The sequence below is a fragment of the Danio rerio genome, chromosome 25 (genome assembly GCF_052040795.2).
Source record: "Danio rerio strain M-AB ecotype USA chromosome 25, GRCz13ab, whole genome shotgun sequence".
Taxonomy (NCBI): domain Eukaryota; kingdom Metazoa; phylum Chordata; class Actinopteri; order Cypriniformes; family Danionidae; genus Danio; species Danio rerio.
Window position 1 is genome coordinate 23,410,001 of NC_141045.1, and position 23,622 is coordinate 23,433,622.

Genomic DNA, 23,622 nt, shown 5'->3' on the forward strand with positions numbered 1-23,622 from the left:
GGCAAAATAACTTTTAATATATCTTTATGAAATTTACATATATAATGGTGTACATATTATTAGTACTTTTAAAGGCTAACTCTAAGTGAGAATTAGCTGATGACAGATTTAGCCTAAATGTAAAACAGAAAAAAGTTATATGTATCTGCTTTGTGCTAATATGTATTTGTGTGTTTTTGTGTGTGTCTAAGTGGCTTTTGTGTTTTTCAATGCTTCAGTAACAATAATTATCTGTCTATTTCAGGTTATTATTATGACTTAGATGACTCTTATGATGAGAGCGATGAAGAGGAAGTTCGAGCTCATCTGAGAAGAGTCGCTCAGCAGCCTCCGCTCAAACTAGACACATCTACAGAGGTATTTATTTATTATACTTAAATGCATTTATTACATATGTGCTACAAAAGAAAAAAAAAACTCAAGTTTTTTTTTTGGATAACTGTTGGATAACTGGACTAACCAGTCAGTCCTCAAAAATGTTGTTTTAGTCCTTCTGAAGTGCCTGAGCCAATAGTTTGACACAGAATGCTTGAATTGTTTGTTGTGTGACATTTACTATGGTGGGAAAAAGAGCTACCGTGATTTACTGGTGCAGCAACTATTATGGTATTATTGATTATTGGAGCGGGTTTAAATTTTGTAATAAAAAGTGCTTTAATATAATACCTCATTTGCATATGTAACATTTCAGAGAACTTGCATTCAACGAAATGTTTGGTGCACTCAAAAAATGACATTTGCTGTTTGCTCAAACTACTTATTTAAAATAAGCCAAAACAACACATTTCTTGAGGGTTTTTGTAAGGACAACTTAATTGTTTTATGTTCAAGCCACTCCAATTTAAATAATAAAAAAAAAGTTTGTGGGCGTTCAATCAGTTTCCGTCTTGTGATTTGCCTTTAAATGGTGAATTCATGAGGTCAGAAGGGACAGACTTTCACTCACGCTCATTTCTTATAGGTAACAAAACCAGAGAACATTAATCTCCAAGTTTAGTTGGTTTGTAGAGATTTCAAGCTTCATGTAGAAATGCGCAAATGCCTTGTTGATGCCAATGGTCAGAGGAGAATGGTCAGACTGGTTCCAGCTGATAGAAAGGCAACAGAAACTCAAATAACCACTCGTTTCGAATGAGGTATGCAGCCAATCAAATTGAGTATCGTGTCAACGTCCTTTTATGACCACAGTGTACCCCCAGCAGGATAACGCACCATGTCATAAAGCGCGAATAACCTTAGACTGGTTTCTTTAACATGACAATGAGTTCACTGTACTCAAATGGCCTCCACAGTGACCAGGGGCCTCATGTACGAAGTCTTGCGTTGAAATCATACTAAAACATTGCGTACGCACAAAACTGTAAATGTGCATACGCAGTAAAAAATTCAGATGTATGAAACGCTGCATATGCAGAATCCCACGCATATTCTCTTTGTACATGAGAGTTACATTAATGTGAAACTGAGCGCACGTCAACAAGCACAAAACCCCTCCCTGCCTTCTCCCCCATATGCTAATGACTCTACTTTGGCAAAACCAAACAAAGAAGCAATGGCAAAAGCAAGCAAAAAGAGAAACTTTGATTAGAATGTGAATTGGAGGTGTGTCTATCGGAGGTAGAGCGGAGGAAAACTGTGTTATTTGCAAGTTTGTCCTTCGGAATTAATAACAAAAGAAGAACAATAGAGTGGAAGAGTTGACGCGGTTAACACAGTGGGGTCTTGTTGGACACCTCGTTGGATTGAGCTATTTGAGTGATAGTCGAGCGTAGCTCTTATAGCACATGGCAACATGTTTTGTCACTATCATTCCTTAACCCGTTTCGAATCCAGCTTCTGATAAGAACTTATTTTTCTTTTTTCCCCATTACATGTCAGATTTTGCCTACTCTTCATCACAAGAAAGGCAAGTAGGAATCAGTAATAAGTGTGTGTATTATGTTAAGCGCATTTGAGCATCACAATTTATTTGGTAATGTTTCTGATTGACGTATGTAAATTCGTTTTTAGATGGCACCTTTATAGTAATGTGCGTGCAGTCGATCGCTCCGATTACATTGGGACAACTGACGATTGCTGCAGATTTCGCTTTAATGTTTGGCTTGTCAACTGCATGGTATTGAAACCTTATTAACCTGCTAGACATGCGGATGATCCCGTTCCATACAGTTGCCATTGCACAGCTCAAAGACACTTTGTAGTAGGGCTGTAACGATACACGATATAAAATCGAAATCGCGACACTCAGATCTACGATCCTGTGTCGCGGTGTAATAAGGGAGAATCGCGACACACCCCGTGACTACCTTTCCAATAACGTCACGCGTGCCTGCAAAAGTTGAGCTAGTTGAAGAAGAACGTGAGGAAACACTTTTTTTCCGCTCGACATTACGAGCACTGCTCCGTTTAAGCCCTCGCAATTAGCGTTTAACCGGGAGAGCTCGCACGGAGCTCTTAGTAAGGGACTGTCTGAATGTGTCAGGAATACCAAAAACAAAACCAACTTAACCCCTCTTGACAATAGACAACGGCAGAAACATTGCCAGTGCTGTCAAAGCATTGTTGTTAATGTGGCTGCGCAGAGAGGGATGGGCGTTCACCAGATGCCCCGACTCCTCTGCAGAGGAAACTTTTCTGTAACCGTGCTGTGCGCTTTCTGTTTGAACCTTTGAGAGTTAACGTTACGTGCTGACTGACAGCGCGATGCGTGAGGCCAGGAAACAGGACGAAGCTTTCAGTTAAGATGAACACAGTTTCTATAGTTATACTTTATTTATAGATAAAGGTATATGGCTCTGGTTATAATCACTCTATCTTGCTGGAAATTTATAGCCGTTTCGCTTTACTTCAGGACGCATGCCGCTCTGAAGGTCTAATCGCTGTTTTAAGTTATCTAGAGCTGTATGAATATACAAATCTTGAATATAACAATAGTATTAAATATTACAATTGTAACAACACAGACAGCAACACTTATGCACAATCGATACCCAGCTGATTCAGTCGTTTCATAAGAGGACCACGCTTCTTCTCTTCTTTTTTCCTTGTCAACATAAAGGCAGTGAGATGCGCCTTGTTTACGGCTTATAAAGCATGTATGCATATTAATGCAATAGCATATTTAAACAACAAAACTGTTTACAAAAAGTCTACATATGCGTGCGTTGTTGTTGTCTTTTCATCATGCAGCACGCGCACTTGAACCGCGAGGGAGAGAGAGGAAACCATCAGGACTTATTCTTTAAAATAATGATTTCTATTAAAATGTAAAAGGTTTTGTTTTAATAATAATAACAGCGGGGCATTAAATAAATGCGTATTTTTTCCGTGGAGCGGGCAATTTGAGGAAGTCTGCGATTTTTATTTGACGGAAGAAAAAAACATGATTGGAAAAAAACAGCCTATGCCGGTTGTTAAAAAGAATCAGTCAGTATTTTCGTTTTGTAATATAAATTAATTATTTAAATGAAAATAAATTAGGGCAGTCCTATTTATTTTATTCATTTTATTTAGATTATTCTGCTCTTCTGTGCTAAACACTGCAGGTGCGTGAAGATGCTCTGTTGTTCTGTTCTGTTATTAATATGCTAGCATTTAAAAATAAACCAGTAGCCTATTTTAAAATGCAATATTTAATGTGTCAGACACAAAATAGACACGTCAATTTGTTTAATATAAAATTAATAGTAATCTGACCAGTTAACCGTTATTATAATAACCGATTAATGAGCGGCGGTTGTCTGTTAGCAAAATTAACCGAAATGAGCATCCCTAGTAGCCATTTAATTTACTTTTTCTATGTAAGAGAACTTGATTGAAAAAGAATTTTTAACATGCTTGAACCATCTACACAATGGAGTTTAGTTCGGTTTGGTTTTTCAAAAGTATTTTGTTACAAACAAAACAAAAATGATATAATTCTATTTAATAAAAAATAGTTTTAAAAATCTTTTTTTCCCCACCCCACACGAAAAAAAAAATCGTGATACGAATCGAATCGTTGGTCAAAAATCGTGATACGAATCGAATCGTGGGTTTGGTGTATCGTTACAGCCATACTTTGTAGTGTGCAATTTAACATAATTCAACACAATTGCCTTTAGGAGTCACCAATGTAAATAAAACAAACACACACAAGAAATGCATGTACGCCAGACATGAAGTTAGTGTGGACCAGCGCACATTCTCACATTTATTTCATCGTTAGTAAATCCAAAGTTTTCGTGCGTACGCAGCGTTGATACATGAGGCCCCAGATCTCTATTCAATAGAGCACCTTTGAGATGTGGTGGAACATAAGATTCAAATCATAGATGTGCTGCCGACAAATCTGCAGCAACTGTGTGATGCTATCATGTCAGTATGGACCAAAATCTCCAATTTCCAGTACCATGTTGAATCTATGCCACAAAGAATTAAGGCAGTTCTGAAGGCAATAGGGGGTCCAATTCGTTACTAGTAAGTTGTATCTAAAAAAGTGGCCGAGTAATACAGCAGCAAATTTCCTTGATTATTATGCAAAAATTTTGGCCTAAACAATAGCAACTCTTCACTTTCCCTTGTTCATAGTACACAATGGACCTACAGAAGACTCAAGCCTTTAAATACGAAAATTATCAAAACTCTTTTGTAATAAGAATAATCAGTCTAATATGATTCAATAATTTATGCTAATGTAACCCCACCGGTCCTACACCACCCAACCCGCTCTGAGCTGGTATCAATCCAGCAACCTTCTGCTTGGGACTTGGTTGCTCTACCAAGGTGGCTAAAGACCATGGCCTCTAGTGTCTGTCGCTAGAGCACCTTTAGAGGTCAGAGGAGTGAGGTTTACCTGCGCAGCACTTACTAGCTGGCCTCTGTTACACTAAGCTCAGCTAAAAGTGCTCCCGCCAGACCTGCAGGTTGGCTGAATGAAATGAAAAAACCCTAAAAATCAACTGTTTACTCTAGGGGAGCTGTTAAATGAGCTTATTTCCAAAAACAAACAAACAAAACAAAACAAAAAACAAAGCAGAGTGCTCCTTTAAAATAGGGAGTCTATGAAATTGATTCTTTTTTAGAGCCACCTTCAAACAACCGGTCAATGTACTGAACTTTAAAAAGACCAGGAGATTTTTGCTTGATGGAAACACAAGCCGGTTTATTCTCTACTATTTTTGTCTTCTTTTTAGTTTAAATATCTAAAAATTCCAAAATCTAGAAAAATAGTTTGAAATGAGTACGAAAAATATCAAGTTTTGAAAAAAGGTTATTGATTGTTCAACACACCACCCCCCATTTCACAATTGGCATATTATTTAACTTGCTTATTAATCAATGAAGGAAAAACTTGCTTAATTCCAACTTATTTTTATTGCTGTATAAAGATGGTTTGTCCAATTTTTTTGACCAATCAAAAAAAGTATTGCTTTAGGCGCCTAATAATATTGGCTATAAAATGGCTTTAAAAAATAAAAACTACAAAAAAATATGATAGGAAATACTGTAAAAAATTCCTTGCTCTGTTAAACATCATGTGGGAAATATTTGAAAAAGAAAATCACAGAAGAGATAATAATTATGACTTGAATTGTATGCGTTTAGAAAGTGAGAGAGTATTTCCTGTACTGTGTTTGTGTTGTGTCTGCAGAAGACGGCGTTTCTGGGTTTGTTTGGCCTGACGACTCTGCCGAAGCGAGACGAGGTGCTGGAGATGAAGAGGAGAAAGAGGAGGCTGATGCTGCAGGAGAGGAGCCCTTCGCCGCCGGCCGTGGAGAATAAACGCAGGACTCCTTCCCCTCTCAGCACACGCTTCACTGCAGACGAGATGAACCGCACTGCTGAGCTGGACGACAAGAAACACTTCCTCAGCATCTTCAACCTCAGCCACGTCAACCATGACCAAAGACAGAGTATGAACACAAACACACACACACACACACACACACACACACACATAGAAAAACATTAGTGTTAAATAGTAGTTCATACAAATGTTTACATAATATTTAAAAAGGAAAACATCAGTGTGTGCACATCTAGGAAACTCTTAAAGGTAAGTGCTTGATCAAGTCAAACACAATAGAAAAAGTCTTGACTATGGCTGTATACAAAACCGTCTACTACTCAGTAGGTACTATATTTGAATTAAAATGTATTACTTGGCTGAAAAGTATGTTCTATACAGTATGAATGTGTGTAGTATGAATGGAATCCAGATGTACTACATCTGCCATTTTGTCATGATCACATAACTTACCTGCGTGACTCGTGTCACTTCACTCCCATTTATAAATTCTCTTGCGGAGCATTAGGGGAAAACCTAACATCCATCCTATGCACACTTCAGAATCTTGCCGGAAGTAGCAAGTCATCCGGGTACTTCTCACACACTGATTTTTGGATTCTATAATTTCAGACATACTACTCGACTCGCATACTGTTTTTAGCGCTCTATATGGAATGGAAGTGATTTCGAACGCAGCTTCTATCTTGCATTCTCTTGTGTTTCATGTGTGACCTGATAAAGACTTGTAGGTTGAAACAGTGTCCTTTTAAATATGTCTTTTGAGAGCTAAAATGGCAGTGTGATGGTTTTTTTTTTTTACTTTTTCTATAATGTTTACATAATAAGAACAACAAGTCTTATATTAGATATGATACCAAAACATTACATATGTTGATCATTTAAAGCAGGGGTGTCAAACTGAATTCCTGGAGGGGCGAAGCCCTACACAGTTTAGTTCCAACCCTGCTCCAACACACTTACCTGTAGGTTTCAAACAAGCCTGAAGGACTCAATTAGTTTGATCAGGTGTGTTTAATTAGGGTTAGAACTAAACTGTGCAGAGCTGCGGCCCTTTTGGAACTAAGTTTGACACCTGTGATTAAAGCACCTGTGATAAAAGCATGATAATTTTGCATTAATATATAAATCTATAATTTTTTGATTATTAATTTAGAAAAAAATATATATTTGTTACGACAAAGAATGTATAGAATTTAAATAATATAAAATATAATAATTTTAATATAACAAAACCTATTGTAATAATATCGACTATCTTGGAAATTGGAAATTTAGCCGTTTTGAATAATATACATACTGTATATAATTAAATGTACTTATGAATTGCATTTATGAAATGTGTGCACTTTTAAAATGATGTTATATTTAATACTTGTGCAAATATTATAAATAACATTTATAATTAACATTGCTAACATTTTTATCTTGCTTATTTAAAAAATAATAATAATTAAGATAAGCAATATAGATAATAAAAATATAATCATATTTATGTATAAATGTCATTATAAAATAATGTCATATTATATATATATATATATATATATATATATATATATATATATATATATATATATATATATATATAATTATAATAACTAATTTTGCATTCAATAATTTTCTAAATATTTAATTAATAATTATTCAGATTATTCAGGTTTGCAGCCCAATGTGTTCAAAAGCATCTTTATATTACATAATATAATATAATATTTTATAATATAATATAATATTCTTTTATATTATATTATATTATATTATATTATATTATATTATATTATATTATATTATATTATATTATATTATATTATATTATATTATATTATATTATATTATATTATATTATATTATATTTATTATATATTTTTACCCCAGAGAAAAAGAAGATCTCAGACTTGCTGGAAGCCATCAAACAGAAGACAGTTACTCTGGACACACTTAGATATGCCTCAGAAGCACCCTGTTCCAGCCCGCCTGCTACACTGTCTGGTATAAAAAATACACGCAGACACACAAATTTAACCAGCGTACAGACACAGATGCCTAATTCTTGATCTCTGCTTTTCCCATCATGCAGCATCCTCACACTTCAGTCAGTCAGTCAATAATGTTCATCCTGAACCCCGAAATCACTCACCAGAAAACCCTAAAACACCTCCAGATCCTCCCCCGCTGGCTCCTCTGCGAAACAAGCTGAGCTCCCCCAGCAGAAGAGCTCCCCAACAGCCCCTCGCGCGACCCAATAACCACTCGCAGGGACCCAACGGAGTCAAAGCGCAGGTCTGGGAGAGGATAAACCCAGAGGAGTTCGCTCAGCACTTCCATCAGTCGGTGCTGCAGTCGACTCACACACCCCAGCAGAAACACGGAGGTGACCACCACTCATTTTTAAAATCTTTTTCATTTGTATCTCCTGAGGCCTGTTGCACAAAAAGAGTTGAATGAACTCCCGGTTGCAGAGTAAGTTTTGGGTTGACAAAACCAAACCAGTTCAAGTTGGCGAGTTGGTTAAGATCAAATTAGGTGGTGTAATGCATAATGCATTGACAAGGCAGAAATTCATCCAGTAAATATTATCAAATATTATTATATCAGTGCAAATCAATCAACTTCATTATTATCCCCCTGTTGAATTGTTTTTTTTTTTTTCCAAATGATGTTTAACAGAGCAAGGAAATTTTCACAGTATGCCTAATAATATTTTTTCTTCTGGAGAAAGTCTTACTTGTTTTATTTCTTCTAGAAAAAAAGCAGTTTTTAGATTTTAAGACCAAAATTATTAGCCCCTTTAAAAAAAGAATAATAATAATAATAGTAATAATAACAATAATAATAATAATAATATATATATATATATATATATATATATATATATATATATATATATATATATATAGATAGATAGATAGATAGATAGATAGATAGATAGATAGATAGATAGATAGATAGATAGATAGATAGATAGATAGATAGTCTACAGAACAAAACCATCGTTCTACAATAACTTGCCTAATTAAGCTAACCTGCATAGTTAATAAATAGTTTCATCTTGAAATATATCTAGCAAAATTTTATTTACTGGCATTGTGGCAAAGATAAAAGAAATGAGCTATTAAAACTATTATGTTTAGAAATGTATTGGAAAAAAAACTCTCCGCAACAGAAATGCGGGGAAAAAATAAACAGGGGGGCTAATACTTCTGACTTCAACTGTGTTTGAAGCTTTTAACCTAGTTAAATGTCACTTTAAACCAGTGGCGCCCCCAGAAAATTTTCTTAGGGGTGGCCAGAAGAGGCCACACCAAATCTTGGGGTGGCACACACAAAAAAATAATGAATTCAGTGTATTGTTATGTTTATGTTTCTGATAAATTAAATAATGTGCTTTTAATTAATTAATTACTCCTGAAATAAAGCAATTTATTCCTAAAAAAAAAACCGATAAATTCAAATTCAATCAAATAAAAAAGAAAAATAAATAAATAAACATCTAGTTTAAAAACCATTTTCATATATATAAATAACTTTTCAGTTATTTTTCACACACGTTTATTGTAGAGCATACAGTATATGCCATGTCTGAAATTAATAAAAACTAATAGATTAATTAATAAAACAAACAAATAAACTGAACAAAGAACATTACTGTTTACACACACACACACACACACACACACACACACACACACACACACACACACACACACACACACACACACACACACTCACTCACTCACTCACTATACAGACCCCAATTATATAATTTATTCATATTCCTTTTTCACTCTTCTATTGATGTACCTTGACAGCGAATGGCAAACAATTTTAAATAAAGAGAGAGAGGGAAAAACATTACCTGATGGATCATTGGTAATATTTCCGGAAGATGGCCATGTCATAGTTTAGTAAAATTAATTTACCCCTCCTCCTGAAGTGACGTATGATGTGTCTTTGCAGTGCACTAAAACATTGTTTTTCAGCCACAGCCACTTTATTCTCAAAATGTATAGTTTGTCTAAAGTGATGTATACAAACTATATAGTATTCTATGAGCAGGGATACAATCAGCTAGTGCAGTAGTAGCTCCATAGTCAAAAGTGACATTTTGTGTCTGCCGGTTTTGTTTACTTGCGGGAGCTCAATTGGCATTTTCCCACATGTGAATTCTGACCAATCGATAAGCAGTTTGGGAAATGTTTAACAACATCTGGCCAATGAGTGATATGGGTTTTGTCAGATGACTGCATTTTGATTCTTTTAAACTGGTTTGGACTAAAGCAATCAGTGTGGTGTGAAAAGAACCCAAAGACGACAGAAAAAGCTACAATGTACCTTTTGTTGCTCTTGGTTCGGACCAATAGATATATACATTGGATGTCGCCTACTCTGTTGTTGTCTATTGGAAGAAATGCGTCAATAGAGCCGCCATTTTGGAACAGGGTAGCGCTTCTTTAAAATTAATGCGGGAAAAAGGTACAGTGTAGGACTGTGGCCATCCAAAGCCAGAGATATACACATATATACACATATATCTATGATCGGGAGTTTTCCTGAATGTTAGTTTGTAATTAATTTTTTCTAATTAGAAAATTATAATTTTACATCACTTTTCTACATTGATGGATCAGTGATCGCACAGGTTTTTTTCCTGACAAAAAACTTGTGTTTGTGTGTACAGAAATGTACTATCCACCCCCCTATGTTAAATTTTATCTAATCCGTGTCCTGAAACACACCTCCTCTCCTGCTTTCACTTCTTATACTGACGGAGGGAGCGATTCGTTTGTGAATGAATCTCCGTTATGAACGACTCGTTCATTTAGCTGACAATAATACAAGTTTCTGGCACCACAGCATCCCTTTGTCATATTTCTTTTGCATTGTTTGCTGATTTTATTCAACAAAACTAGCATAAGTTGAGTGTTTACCCTGCTGAAAAATCCAGCTTAAACCAGCCTAGCCTGGTTGGCTGGTTTTAGCTGGTCAACCAGGCTGGTTTTACAGGGGTTTTGGCCATTTCCAGGCTGGTTTCCAGCCATTTCCAGCCTGGTCTTAGCTTTTCAGGCTGGAAAATGACCAGCTAAATCCAGCTAAAACCAGCTTGACCAGCCTGGTTTAAGCTGGACATAGCTGGTTTTGGCTGGGCTCCCAGCCTGGCTAGGCTGGTCAAGCTGGTTTTAGCTGGTCATCTCCCAGCCTGACCAGCTAAGACCAGGCTGGAAATGGCTGTAAACCAGTCTGGAAATGGCCAAAACCCCTCTAAAACCAGCCTGGTCGACCAGCTAAAACCAGCCAACCAGCCTAGGCTGGTTTAAGCTGGATTTTTCAGCAGGGTAGTGCGAGTTGGAGCTACTTTGCCTTATGGGGAATGCAGTAAGTGACAGTTATCATCAATAACGTTACCTGTGCTTAGCACAAAAGTTCAGAACATACAAAAAAGTAAAAAACTTAATCTTACCTATGAAATGTTCTGCCTTTGTGCTTTTTTGTTCTTTATTTGCTCGTTACTACACCCTTAGACAGCGCTAAAGTCCCTCATCCTCACGTAAAAACACCGTTTTGACTAGTGCGGTTGAATGACATTTGTCCATGGAGCACTGTACCAATGTGGTGGCGCTATTGACGCATGCTCAGGGTCCCTATGCACCATATCTAGTGTATCTATGGTTTGGACCAATTGAACCAAACTACAGATGTGAAAGCACCCTAAGTATGTAAAGAAGCATTCCAGATAAAATGGCACATTCTTATTGTAAAAACAAAGCTTCTTTTATTTGGAATTTGAAGAAATGTCATCAGTCGTTTACAGAATAAAGAATCACGTTTTACTCAAACACAAAACAATAAATTATGAATCCAGTAGAACTGAGAATTTTAAAGTGCTCTTTCAATTTTTTCATAGCTTCTGTATAAAAGAATCTAATACTATGCATATTTATTGTGCATGAAATAGAAAAAAAATTAAAAATGTAAATAATTTTAAAAAATACAATTATTAGAAGTAAAAAGTGTGTTTCTTGTTCATAAATACACTCAAGTTGATTAATTAAAGTAAAGTACAATTCTGCAAAAATAACACTTCAACTAAAATGAATCTGCCATTTTATATCCCTGTATATTTCAGCAGGAGTGAATGAGCAGGTTGACCCCGTAGCACATCCTTCTCCAGGCCTCCAGAGGGCAGTGAACAAACTCCCTATCAGACAGACAAATGGCCACTCCTGGCCGGTATCAGCCCACCGTGACTCTCCGGTCATAAGCAATGACCTTTCAGCTGGAGAGGGCATCAGTTCGGATGAAGACGAGGAAGAGGAGTCCTTTAGTCCCAGGTGGAAAGGCATCGAATCTATATTCGCGGCCTATGAAGAGTACATAGAAGGTGAGCTTACTGTACATAAACCAATCAGACCTTTGCATTTCTTGCGTTACATGCTAACAAAATTTCGTGAACTGTCAGGTGATGTTTGAAATACACTCACTGGCCACTTTATTAGGGACATTTTGATAGTACCGGGTTGGAACCCCTTTGCCTTCAGAACTTCCTTAATCTTTCATGGAATAGATTCAGCAGGTTACTGGAAATAATCCTCAGAAATTCTGGTCTATTTAAACATGATAACATCACTCAGTTGCTGCAGATTTGTCGGCTGCACATGCATGATGCAAATCTCCCTTTCCACCACATTCCAAAGGTGCTCTATTGGATTCAAGAAACCAGTCTGAGATGATTCACGCTCTATGGTGGATTATCCTGCTGGAAGTAGCCATCAGATGATGGGCACACTGTGGTCATAAAGGGATGGACATGGTCAGCAACAACACTAATTGGTACTAATGGGCTCAAAGTGTGCCAAGAAAATGTCCCCCAAACCATTAGACCACCACTAGCCAGAACCATTGAAACAAGGCTGGATGGATCCATGCTTTCATGTTGTTGATGCTGAATTCTGACCCTATCATCCGAATGTCGCAGCAGAAATCGAGACTCATCAGACCAGGCAACTTTTTCCAATAATTTATTGTCCAATTTTGGTGAGCCTGTGTGAATTGTAGTCTTAGTGTCCTGTTCTTAGCTGACAGGAGTGGCACCCGGTATGATTTTCTGCTGCTGTAGCCCATCTGCCTCAAGGTTCGTTGTGCGTTCAGAGATAAGCTTCTACATACCTCGGTTGTAACGATTGGTTGTTTATTTCTGTTGCCTTTCTGTGTCCAGTCTGGCCATTCTCTTCTGACCTCTGGCATCAACAAGGCATTTGTGCCCACAGAACTGCCGCACACTGGATATTTTCTTTTTCAGACCATTCTCTGTAAAACCTAGAGATGGTTGCAAGTGAATAATTAGAAATTGACATTGACGAGCAGTTGGACAGATGTACCTGATAAAGTGGCTGGTGAAAATCTGACTAACTGCATTAAATGTGACACCTACAGGCTGCTTTGATTTGTACGTGGTTGGTTTGTATTGCATTGCTCACCTTTCTCTGTTTTCCCTGTTTGTCTATCTGTCTGTCAGAGAGAAGTATAGAGCACCATGTTCTCCAGAGTGAGTGTAGACGTCTAGAGACGCAGCATTACAATCTCACAATGACAGCTGAACAGCTTTCTCATAGCATGAGGGTAAGAATGTTTCTCTTTCTATATATATTTATATTATGGAAAATGTATTTAGTATATGTTTACTTGTAGCTTGGCAGGCTGCATGAATATGATCCCCATTTTACTTTTTTGTAAAATATATGTGTCCTTATAGTGTTTTTAGCAGTGTGGGATACATATATGACTGTCAACATCTCAAAAAATGTGTTTTGGTGTTTCGTGACTCTTTAACAATATTTGAAGACACAACAAACACAGACACATGCAAGAAAGTTTACTTGAAGTTTGACGTCATTCATCTGTCCTGTCTTCTGAATGGATACCTCAAGGCAAACATAAACACACTGTATGTGTTCAAATCAGTCGCGGATGAAGCGTCAAGTGCAAGGGATTTACATGTTAAGTCAATCCAAAGACGCAAATTGAGGTTCTGCATCGTGATTTGCTCGAGTTGGAAATCTGAACTTAAGCGGACATTTCCCAATCAGGAGCTTTCTCTAGTATGTGCCTGATTATGACGTAGAGCCTGTTGTTGGTGTCCCAAGGGCAAATCCCGCTGCCAACACGAGAGAACATCTCATCAAACTGGGCTCGGCTCGGTCGGAAGAACTGCTGAAAGCTTCCATCATCTATTATCCTGGTAAAGTTTTTCGAGGAGTTGATGAACACCTCTGAAAGAATTTAGTGCACTTAGACATGGCGCCAAACAAATCTACAATGTTTTTTTAACCTTCCTAAAGCACATAAAGCACAGCTACTCTCTCAACAAAAACCATGTTAGCCATTTAGCAATGAAGATAGAGCCACCGGGCAGACAGATGCCTCTTCCATGATGCAAACCCGCATCTATTGTGAAGTGACGCGCGAATTTGATCCCTAAATATGTCTCATTTGACCAAATCATGGCTGACATCTCAGTGTGAGCAGGGCTATAAACACAATAACTTTGATAAAGCTAGGCAAAAAAAGACTACAGAAATTAAGGGGTTAACGAGAAACCAAACAAGACACAGGTGAACATAATTCCAAAACTCTGATTTATTTCTCATTTCACAGGAGTCACTAAACAAAACAAAACTTGCCACCTAAATACACTGGACAGTCACGTAGGAGAGCTGGTACAGATTTATCTGCACATTCATACTGTGTTTACACCAAACGCAGAACGTGAGAATAAATTCCGCTATTTTCACATAAATAGGCGCATGAACAATTTGAGTTTACTCGTTTCATTCACACATCAAATTCGCTACATTCGCACGTCAAATTCAAATTCACAAATTCACACAATAGACATGGATTCGCATCACGAGCAGGGCTTATGTCTGCCCGGTGACTCTAGCTTTGTTGCTAAATGGCTAATGTGGATTTTATTGAGAGAACAGCTGTGTTTATGTACTTTAGGAAGGCTAAATAATATTAAATATGCGTTCTCTGCCATGTCTGAGGGCACTAGATTTTTTCTGAGTTGCACCCAGCTTAGTGAGTTTATCAACTCCTCCAAAAACTAATCCTGGATGATGGAGGCTTTCTGCGGTGCTTCCAACTGTTGTCCGGTGTTGATAAGAAGATTTCCCCTCAGGACACCAACACTAGGCGCTACATCATAGTCACGGCCCTACAAGAGAAAGCTTGTTAACGCAGCGCGAATGTCCGTGCAAACACGAAAAATGTTCAACTTGCGGTGCTTCATTCCGACGAATCGTGTCATTCGCATTGCCTCATTTGCGCGAATCACGTCATTCTCATGTGTCATGCCACAGGATGTCTATTCGCATCTTTGCATTGACTTAACATGTAAATCCCTTTAAGGGGGTCTCGCTCTGTGCGTGAAAACCACCTCATTGCCCCAATCAAGCATTTTCATTAAAGCATATAGATACACTGTTACAGTACTGTGGATGAATTTTGGCCCACTCATTGAAGGGTTTTGAGCATGAATTGCCTTTTTAAGGTCATGCCACAGTATCTCAATTGAATTCAGATCAGGACTTTGACTAGGCCACTCCAAAGTCAGTCTTCTTTGCTTCAGAATAAATAAATTTCAAAAGATTTCCACTTCACAGAATTCAGGCAAAGACATATTGAGTCATTTGCACTGACATGGAAATCGTAATGAAAGTGTAAGACTAGACCCATCAAGCAATTTTTTCATTAATAGACATCTAAACATACAGTACAGTAGACATCTTGGCTGAAACAAGGATAAATTTAGACTGTCAGTGGAAATCTAATATATATATATATATATATATATATATATATATATATATATATATATATATATATATATATATATACATATATATATATATATATATATATATACACATATATATATATATATATATATATATATATATATATATATATATATATATATATATATATATATATATATATTAGTGCTTTCAATCGATTAAAAAATTAACTAATTAATCACACTTTTTAAAATAAATCGCAATTTATCACATTTAAAAGAGTAAAACTTGTAACTTTGGCTATTCAATTGTAAAATGAATGTAAACGCAAGACAAAAACTATTAAAATGTAAAATATAATTGTTTATTTAAATTTTTGTTTAACTTGTAACACAGATTTCTTTATGTGAACAACAAACCCACAATAAATCATCAAGATCCTGGCTTGACAGCCATATTTATTACAGAAATAAAAACACAGGCATGTTAATGCCATTTGAATTTCAAAACAATCAATGCCAATAAAGAAAAATCTATTCTAATCTATTTCGAAGTGGACTGCAAAAAAATGCCAAAATACAGGCATTGCAGATATGAAAAATGGAAAATTCTAATAATAATAATAATAATAATAATAATAAAGTATTAAGTACAAACAAATGTACTCATTGAAAAGTTGTATTGCTGTGAGTTGAGAACCTTGATTAAAAAGTAGAAACAATTTTGCTCTGTCCTCCTTTACATTCATCCAGTTGCTAAGACAGTCCAGTCTGTTGACATCATCAGGGGACAATGTGGACCTTTTCTTTTGATTGATGTGAGCTGAGAGTGCAACGTAATCTCACGGCAATTTTTAACTTTTTGATTTAGTGGCTACGGACAACGACGTTTAGGCAGGTTTGTTGCTAAGAAACGCTCGCGCGCGCACTCACGCACACACACACACACACACACACACACACACACACACACACACAAACACACACACAGACCAGGGTCGTGCACAGGGAGGTGGCCCGGTGGCTAGAGCCACTGCCCCTCTGCCCTTGTTGGCTGAGATGCCTCTCTCAGGAGGTACTTGCTCTTAACTTTGTGATCGTGTTGAGCACCTGCCCCTGTAAGGGTCAGTGCACTGTGCACAGGCCACACACATACATACACACACACACACAAAGCGCGCTATGACAAGGCACAGCCGCAGCGATTCCCTTCAGATTCAACACACATGATCACGTTCATCAAATTTGCTTAAACTAAGCATTCTAAACTATGGCTGTGTTTCACAAGGATTCTGACACAACAACGGGAAGCAGACACTTTCGTTGTGTTTAAAGAGGAAACACGTCAAAAGTAATGAAACATGGAGGGCTTACACTTTCTTACACTTTCTGAGTACATTTACATGAGACACCAATACTCCAATTTAATATGATTAAGATAATACTCTTATTAAGAGTCTACCATGTAAGCAGCGATTTTTGACTACCTTAAAGGACCACTGAGTCACGAAATGCGGAGGTTTTTCTTTCCGTTTGCCATGCGGTATCAAATTACATTAAAACAGAAGTAGAAAGTTAAAAATGAAACACCCGAAATTGCAAGAAACTCTGGAGAGCCTGGTGATGCGACATTAATTGTTTTATACTGAATCTTGCATTTAAAAAGTGCTTCCTTGGTCTTATCCACATTTCTTTGCATATTAAACACATTAACCCCAACAGGAAATAAAAAAAACCTGCAACTGCATTAGTTGCTTACATTTTTCTTTTAACGCGTTAATTATTTCAAATTATTCGCATGCGTTAACACACTAATTTTGACAGCACTAATATATATATATATATATATATACAAACAGCCCAAAACTAGACTAGTCATCAAATACACAGATGAGACAGACTTCACATGTGTAGATATTCATTCCTGTCTATTTGATGACTAGTCTAGTTTTGGACGATTCTTGGAAGTTTATGAGATGTTCACTGATTTAGCCTTGTTTTAGCCAATCTATGTTTAGATGTCTATTAGATGTTTATACGGCATCATATAATAACGAGTATAAAATATGCATTTGTTTACTTTCTTTCCCTGATAATTAGGACCTGTTGGCACAGAAGCACAATTTGGCACTAAAGCGAGATCGTATGCAGGCCGAACTGGAGCACTTCAAGAAATGTTTGGCTTTGCCACTGTTGCACTGGCACAGAGGATACTACAAGGGGCCTTCGCCAAGGTGACCCTTCACACTCGCTTAAAGAGACACCAAGAAAAGAAGAGGACGCTCAAAGTGGCTCTCATGAAGACTACAGGTGTGATTTCAGATTTGGCAATTGATGAAGAAAGAGTGCCAATGTCACTGTGACTCATTGCACTACAAGTCCAACCACTATAAACCAGAACAAAAGCAGGCATTTAGACAGTAAACCTCCATTACTTGACAAACAGACTCGTTCTGACAGGACCAATGCCAAGAGGTGCAGAAAACCAAGCTGGAGCTGGAAATGCACTTAAAAGTGATCTATCCTACAAAATGGAGCTCATGTGGAATATTTATACCGTTTTTAAAAGAGAAGAAAAATTGTTGTGTACAATACCGTCACATTTTGTATGTTTTTATGATTTATTAATTATTAAAAAAGGACTGTAATTTGGAATATAAAAATTTTAAGGCGTTTCGCAGGGATAATGTAGGGTACTGCTGGTCAGAATGAGAGAAATGTTGGTGAAACTTCTTTTTGTGTTTGAAGAATGTCATGAAAATTGCTGTATTTCCCCATCAGTTATTTCAATTGAAATCTTTTAATGCCATATTTATTACTGAACATCGCATGGCTGTTTGAAAATGGAGGGTAAAATTAACCAATCAAACATGGGTATGGCTTTATTATAACTTTTCGAAAGACTTTAAAAATTATAATATGCAATTAAAAATCAGCATGAATATTGGATATTAATATTCATTAATTAATTTTCCTTCAGCTTAGTCCATTTGTTCATCAGGGGTTGCCACAACGGAATAAACCGCCAACTTTCCATACTAATATGGATAACTGACGTTTATTTATTAACTAATTTCGAGAGGATCACATGCTTATGATTGAACACAGCTGGTCATGCATTATTCAATTTACGATTCACCAATCAGATTATTCCTTAGTCAATATAAATACCCTAAGTATCAAGCCATCTTCGTCTTTCAGAATCTCCCCTTCCGCTACTCCTTCTCCTTTCTGAGATGGGTGGCATGTTGGACTAGTGGTTAACACTACCACCTTACAGCAAAACGTCACTGGTTCTAGTCCTAACCAAACCAGCCAACGTTTCTGTGTGGAGTTTACACGTTCTCCCCATGCTCACGTGGGTTTCCCCCAGGTTCCCGGGTTTCCTCCCACAATCCAATAACATGCAACTTAAGTTAATTGACTAATCCAAATCAGCACCATAGACATGCTTCTAGTAAGTAGTTATGTCTTTAGAGCAATCACTATCTGTTCATTAGCTACTACAGCAGCGGAGTTCTCGAGACCTACCTGAGCTCAAACTCCCCCTTTGCCCTGCAATCAGAGGAAGCCCTGGGCTCGAGGATCTTATGAGCTACAGCAAGAAGGTTGCTTGTTCGAGTCCCAGCTGGACCAGTTGGCGTTTCTGTGTGGAGTTTGCATGTTCTCCATGTTCACGTGGGTGTCCTCAGAGTGCTCCAGTTTCCCCCACAGTCCAAAAACATGTGGTAAATTGGCTGTATTGTATGAGTATGCGTGTATGATAGTGTGTATGGTTGTTTCCCAGTACTGGGTTGCGGCTGGAAGGGCATCTGCCACGTAAAACATATGCTAGATTAGTTGGTGGTTCATTCCACCCTGGCGACCCCTGATGAATAACAGACTAAGCCGAAGGAAGATGAATGAATCTCCTCATATGAAATTGACCCTATAACTCAGGGGTGACCAACCCTGTTCCTGGAAATCGACCTTCCTGCAGGTTTTAGTTGCCACCCATATCGAACACATCTGCCTGTAATTATCAACTGGTGTTTAGCTCCTAATTAATTGGTTCAGGTGTGTTTTATCAGGGTTGGAGCTGAAATCTGCAGGAAGGAAGATCTCCAGGAACAGGGTTGAGCACCGGTGCTATAACTTAATATAACTTATTAAAATTAAGAAAGTAATTATAAAGTCATAACTTGGCCAATATAATCTAATTTTCAATCTCGCTGCCATAAGAATGTAGGTACATTTAGGTACACTTTCTGCAGATTTTAGTGCCACGTTTTGTACTGCAGCGATACCACATTTCACATGTTGAATTTTTATTAAACGAAAGGTTGGGGTGTAATAAAGGAACAGGCCCACTTTTTTGGAAAATAGTCTCACAGTTTTTTAGTCCATTTAGCCAATCTCCTGGGCTGTTTCTCAATTCCAAGAACGTACTTGCGTTCTTGTGGAGACCATTCTTGCCAGGTTACCTCGGAAGAATAAACTCGTGAAAACACGAAAATAGAGAACGTGTGAGAAATGAGATGCTGCGTTCTTCCTGATGGTCACATGACCTTCATGCGTTTATAACTGAAAATGATTTAAACATTAAAGCATTCATACAATGACTTACTGTTTTCCCCTTTTCAATCTATATAACATGCACTCAAACCTACAAATATACTTTGCAGAATTCATAATGAAACTAATTTTAATATGAATTTCAGCAAATAAACGCCCTTATTGTGTTTATGCCTTTATTAAATTTTTTCTGTTAATGTTTACTTTCAGCGTCTCATTTAGGGATACAGATTAAAAAAAAAGTTTTATCTCTGAACTTTAATCATAAATCCATATAAAACGCTGTGCTTTCCACCTCCTTTATTCAGAAGTCTGCATCCACGCATCCTAAATATCAACAACACAGCTGAAAACCTTCACTGAATTTTGGCGGTTGATAATGACGTTACACAAGGATGCAAGAATGCTGATGAACACATATTGAACTGCCCTAGTCTGGGGAAAGGCCTTAGCTTGGCATAAATCATTGAATCAGATTAGACCATTAGCGCCTTGCTCTAGCTAGCTTTAAATAGAGTCTAGCTTAAAATAGAAATAAAATTATTTAAAATTTTGAGGGAGATGCTATCGATTTAATCCGATTCAATGATCTATGCTAAGCTAAGCTAGGCTAAAAGACTCAGAGATCGGCTGAATTGATTAAAAAATGGTAAACCTCAACGGTTTAACTCTAAGTAAAATTTGTCTGTTTACAAAAACTTGAAGTGTTTCTTAAAGACATTTTTTTTCTTTTTGAGACTATGTTCGCACAGCAACTAAAAATAAAAACATTTTTCTTTGTTCAGCTGTTTATTAACACAATAGTATTTTACCTGTACGCAAATTAGTGCAAATGTTTCATTTTTAGTACAATGGTGTCCTGTACCTTTAATAAATGTACCTTTAATAAACTGGAATGGTTCTGAAGTAAAGGAACAGTAAAACTGTTGAGTTTTACCATATTTGAATTTGTCAAGCCAATTTCTGAGTCTGGTGAGAGCGCTTATCTTAGCATATATATTATTGAAATAAATTAGACAATTAGCATCTCGCTCAGAAGAGTCTAGCTTTAAATAGGAGATTTATAAAAACCTTTTAAATATTTTGAATAAGATGTTAATGGTCTAATCTGATTCAATGATTTATGTCAAGCTAAGCTAAAAGTGTTCTGCCAGACGCAGAGATCAACTGAATAGAATGAAAAATGGGAAAACTAATGGTTTAACTCTAGGGGAGATGTAAAATTAGTGTTTACAAAAAAGTGGCGTGTTTCTTAAAAACATATTTCATTTTTGAGACTACTGAAAAAAGTGTTGCATGCAGAACTGTTGCAAACAATTTATTTGTGTTGAATTTAAACAAACAAATTAAGTTTAATGATGTTCAACTTAATTTGTTTAAATTCAACACAAATAAACTGTTTACAACCACTTAACGTAAAAAAAATTGAGTAAATCCAAGGAATCATCTCTGAATATTTTTTTTCAGTGTAGCAACTGAAAACAAAAAGATTTGTATTTATTTGGCTGTTCATTTATGGCATTTTCTGCACTCAAACTAGTGCAAATGTTTCATTTTTAGTACATTGATGTCATTAAAATGCACCTTTAATAAACTGGGATGGTTTTGAAATAAAGGAACATTCCCACTTTTTTGGAAAAAAGCCTCATTTAACAAGTCACGCAGAGTAAAACTGTTGAGTTTTACCATTTTTAGACCTGTTCTGTCAATCTCCAAATCTGGTGTGGCACTTAGCTTAGCATATATATTATTGAAATAAATTAGACTATTATTAGCATCTCGTCACAGAAGAGTCAAGCTTTAAATTGGTAATTTATAAAACTTTTTATAAATTTTGAACGAGATGATAATAGTCTAATCTGATTCAATGATTTATGCTAAGCTAAAAGTGTTCTGCCAGACGCAAAGATCAACTGAATGGATTTTTAAAAATTTAAAACTCAACGGTTTAACTCTAGGGGAGCTGTAAAATTAGCATTTTTACAAAAAAAGTGGAGTGTTTCTTAAAGACACAGCAACTAAAAACAGATTTTTTTTTCGGCTGTTCATTTACACAATAGCATTTTACCTGCACACAAAATAGTGCAAATTTTTCATATTTAGTACGTTGGTGTCATTTAAACGCACCTTTAAAAATCCACCCTATAGGTACTCATTTAATATTGAATACTGTTTTAAAACAAGAATGGATGGAAATCTGTTAGGAAATAAAAAAGTAAACAGAACAGCCATTACATTTATGACAAAAAAAAAAAAAAAAACATGGGAGGAAATATTTGTGAAATGCTTTTAGTTGTATTTTTAGTGGATTGAAATGCAAGTTAATATATTATTTGTTGAAGGTAGGAGTACTTATTTATGGATATATTGTGTACATTCTGATAAAAGAGTAATGTTTGAAAATGTATTTCTTGCCATATTTTGTCTACAAGAACTCTCAAGAAAAAAGGGATATTATTTGCAAGAATAACATGACCTTTCAATTGTTCCTTGAGCCTATGATTTACAATGCAGCAAAATAAACAACTTGATATTTAACTGACTTGATTCTCTGCTTTAATTGCCCCATTGTTCTAAGATGTAAAAGTTTATTAAATCATCTTAAATAAATTGATTAAAAAACGTTCAGATTGATCTGAATTTGTATGCTGTAGCTAATTCATGCTAGCTGCTTGTTAATTGTAAGAAACATAATAGCAATGTATTAAAAACATATTCATCCATGTTAGCAACATGCTAGTTTTTTAAAAGGGCATGTTACAAAGATGTTTAGCATCATGTTTATTATGCTCATATTTTAAATATGTTACAAACACTCTAACAACATGCTACGTCATGCTAGCAACGCATTTAACAGGATAAAACATGTTAGATAAACATTAATAACATGCTAGGTTGTTTCATCATGCTAGACAATGAAACAAACAGCATGTTTCTGGTTGCATCATGATAAATCATGCTAACAATATGCTAGAGAATATTGTATTGTCATCGTAATTCGTGCTAAATGCTTTTAGCATAAAATATAGAAACATGATCAATATGCTTGTCATAAATGCCAAGCATAAATGCAATGTGCTTGTCATAAATTCAACATGTTAATTAATTCTGGTAATATGTTACAAACTTATGAACAACATGCTACTTCTGATAGCAACATGCTAACAACATATTAAACAGGGTAAAACAGGCTAGACATGGTGAAACAAGATGCATGTTCCTGATTGCAACATGACAACATGTTAACAATATACCAGACACATGCTAATGTCATCACAGTTCATGCTAACTGCTCTTAGCATAGAATATAGAAACATGGTCAATATTCATGTGATAATTGTCAATAAGCTAATTTTTCAACAATAGTGAGAATTCATACTAGAAACATAGGGGGCCTCATGTACGAAGACTTGCGTTGAAATCATACTAAAACATTGTGAACACACAAAGCTGTGAATGTGCACATGCAGTAAAATATTCA

At 36.2% G+C, this 23,622-nt stretch overlaps 1 protein-coding gene and 1 long non-coding RNA gene across 4 annotated transcripts in view; one reads left to right on the forward strand and one right to left on the reverse strand.

Annotated features, from left to right (window-relative positions):
• gse1a (Gse1 coiled-coil protein a) overlaps positions 1–22,679 on the forward strand; it is an 87,747-nt gene extending 65,068 nt beyond the window's left edge. The window contains exons 10-17 of one of the 3 annotated variants that reach the window (XR_015526472.1): positions 245–357; positions 5,633–5,894; positions 7,667–7,780; positions 7,869–8,162; positions 11,916–12,170; positions 13,305–13,408; positions 17,688–19,528; positions 19,701–22,679. Coding sequence is in view for 2 of the 3 variants with exons in the window: in XM_087312255.1 (XP_087168381.1) it covers positions 245–357; positions 5,633–5,894; positions 7,667–7,780; positions 7,869–8,162; positions 11,916–12,170; positions 13,305–13,408; positions 17,688–17,825 (1,280 nt within the window). In the remaining variant the exon portion in view is untranslated. Of the gene's footprint in view, positions 1–244; positions 358–5,632; positions 5,895–7,666; positions 7,781–7,868; positions 8,163–11,915; positions 12,171–13,304; positions 13,409–17,687 lie in introns of all 3 variants that reach the window. The other 2 variants (XM_087312255.1, XM_087312256.1) reach the window with 2 other exon arrangements.
• Positions 1,263–5,460, reverse strand: LOC147837702 (uncharacterized). The gene is made up of 3 exons (XR_015526497.1): positions 5,393–5,460; positions 4,060–5,346; positions 1,263–2,193 (listed from the first exon to the last, which is right to left on the reverse strand). It is a non-coding gene; the product is annotated as an uncharacterized LOC147837702 (long non-coding RNA).
• Positions 22,680–23,622: the final 943 nt, after the last annotated feature.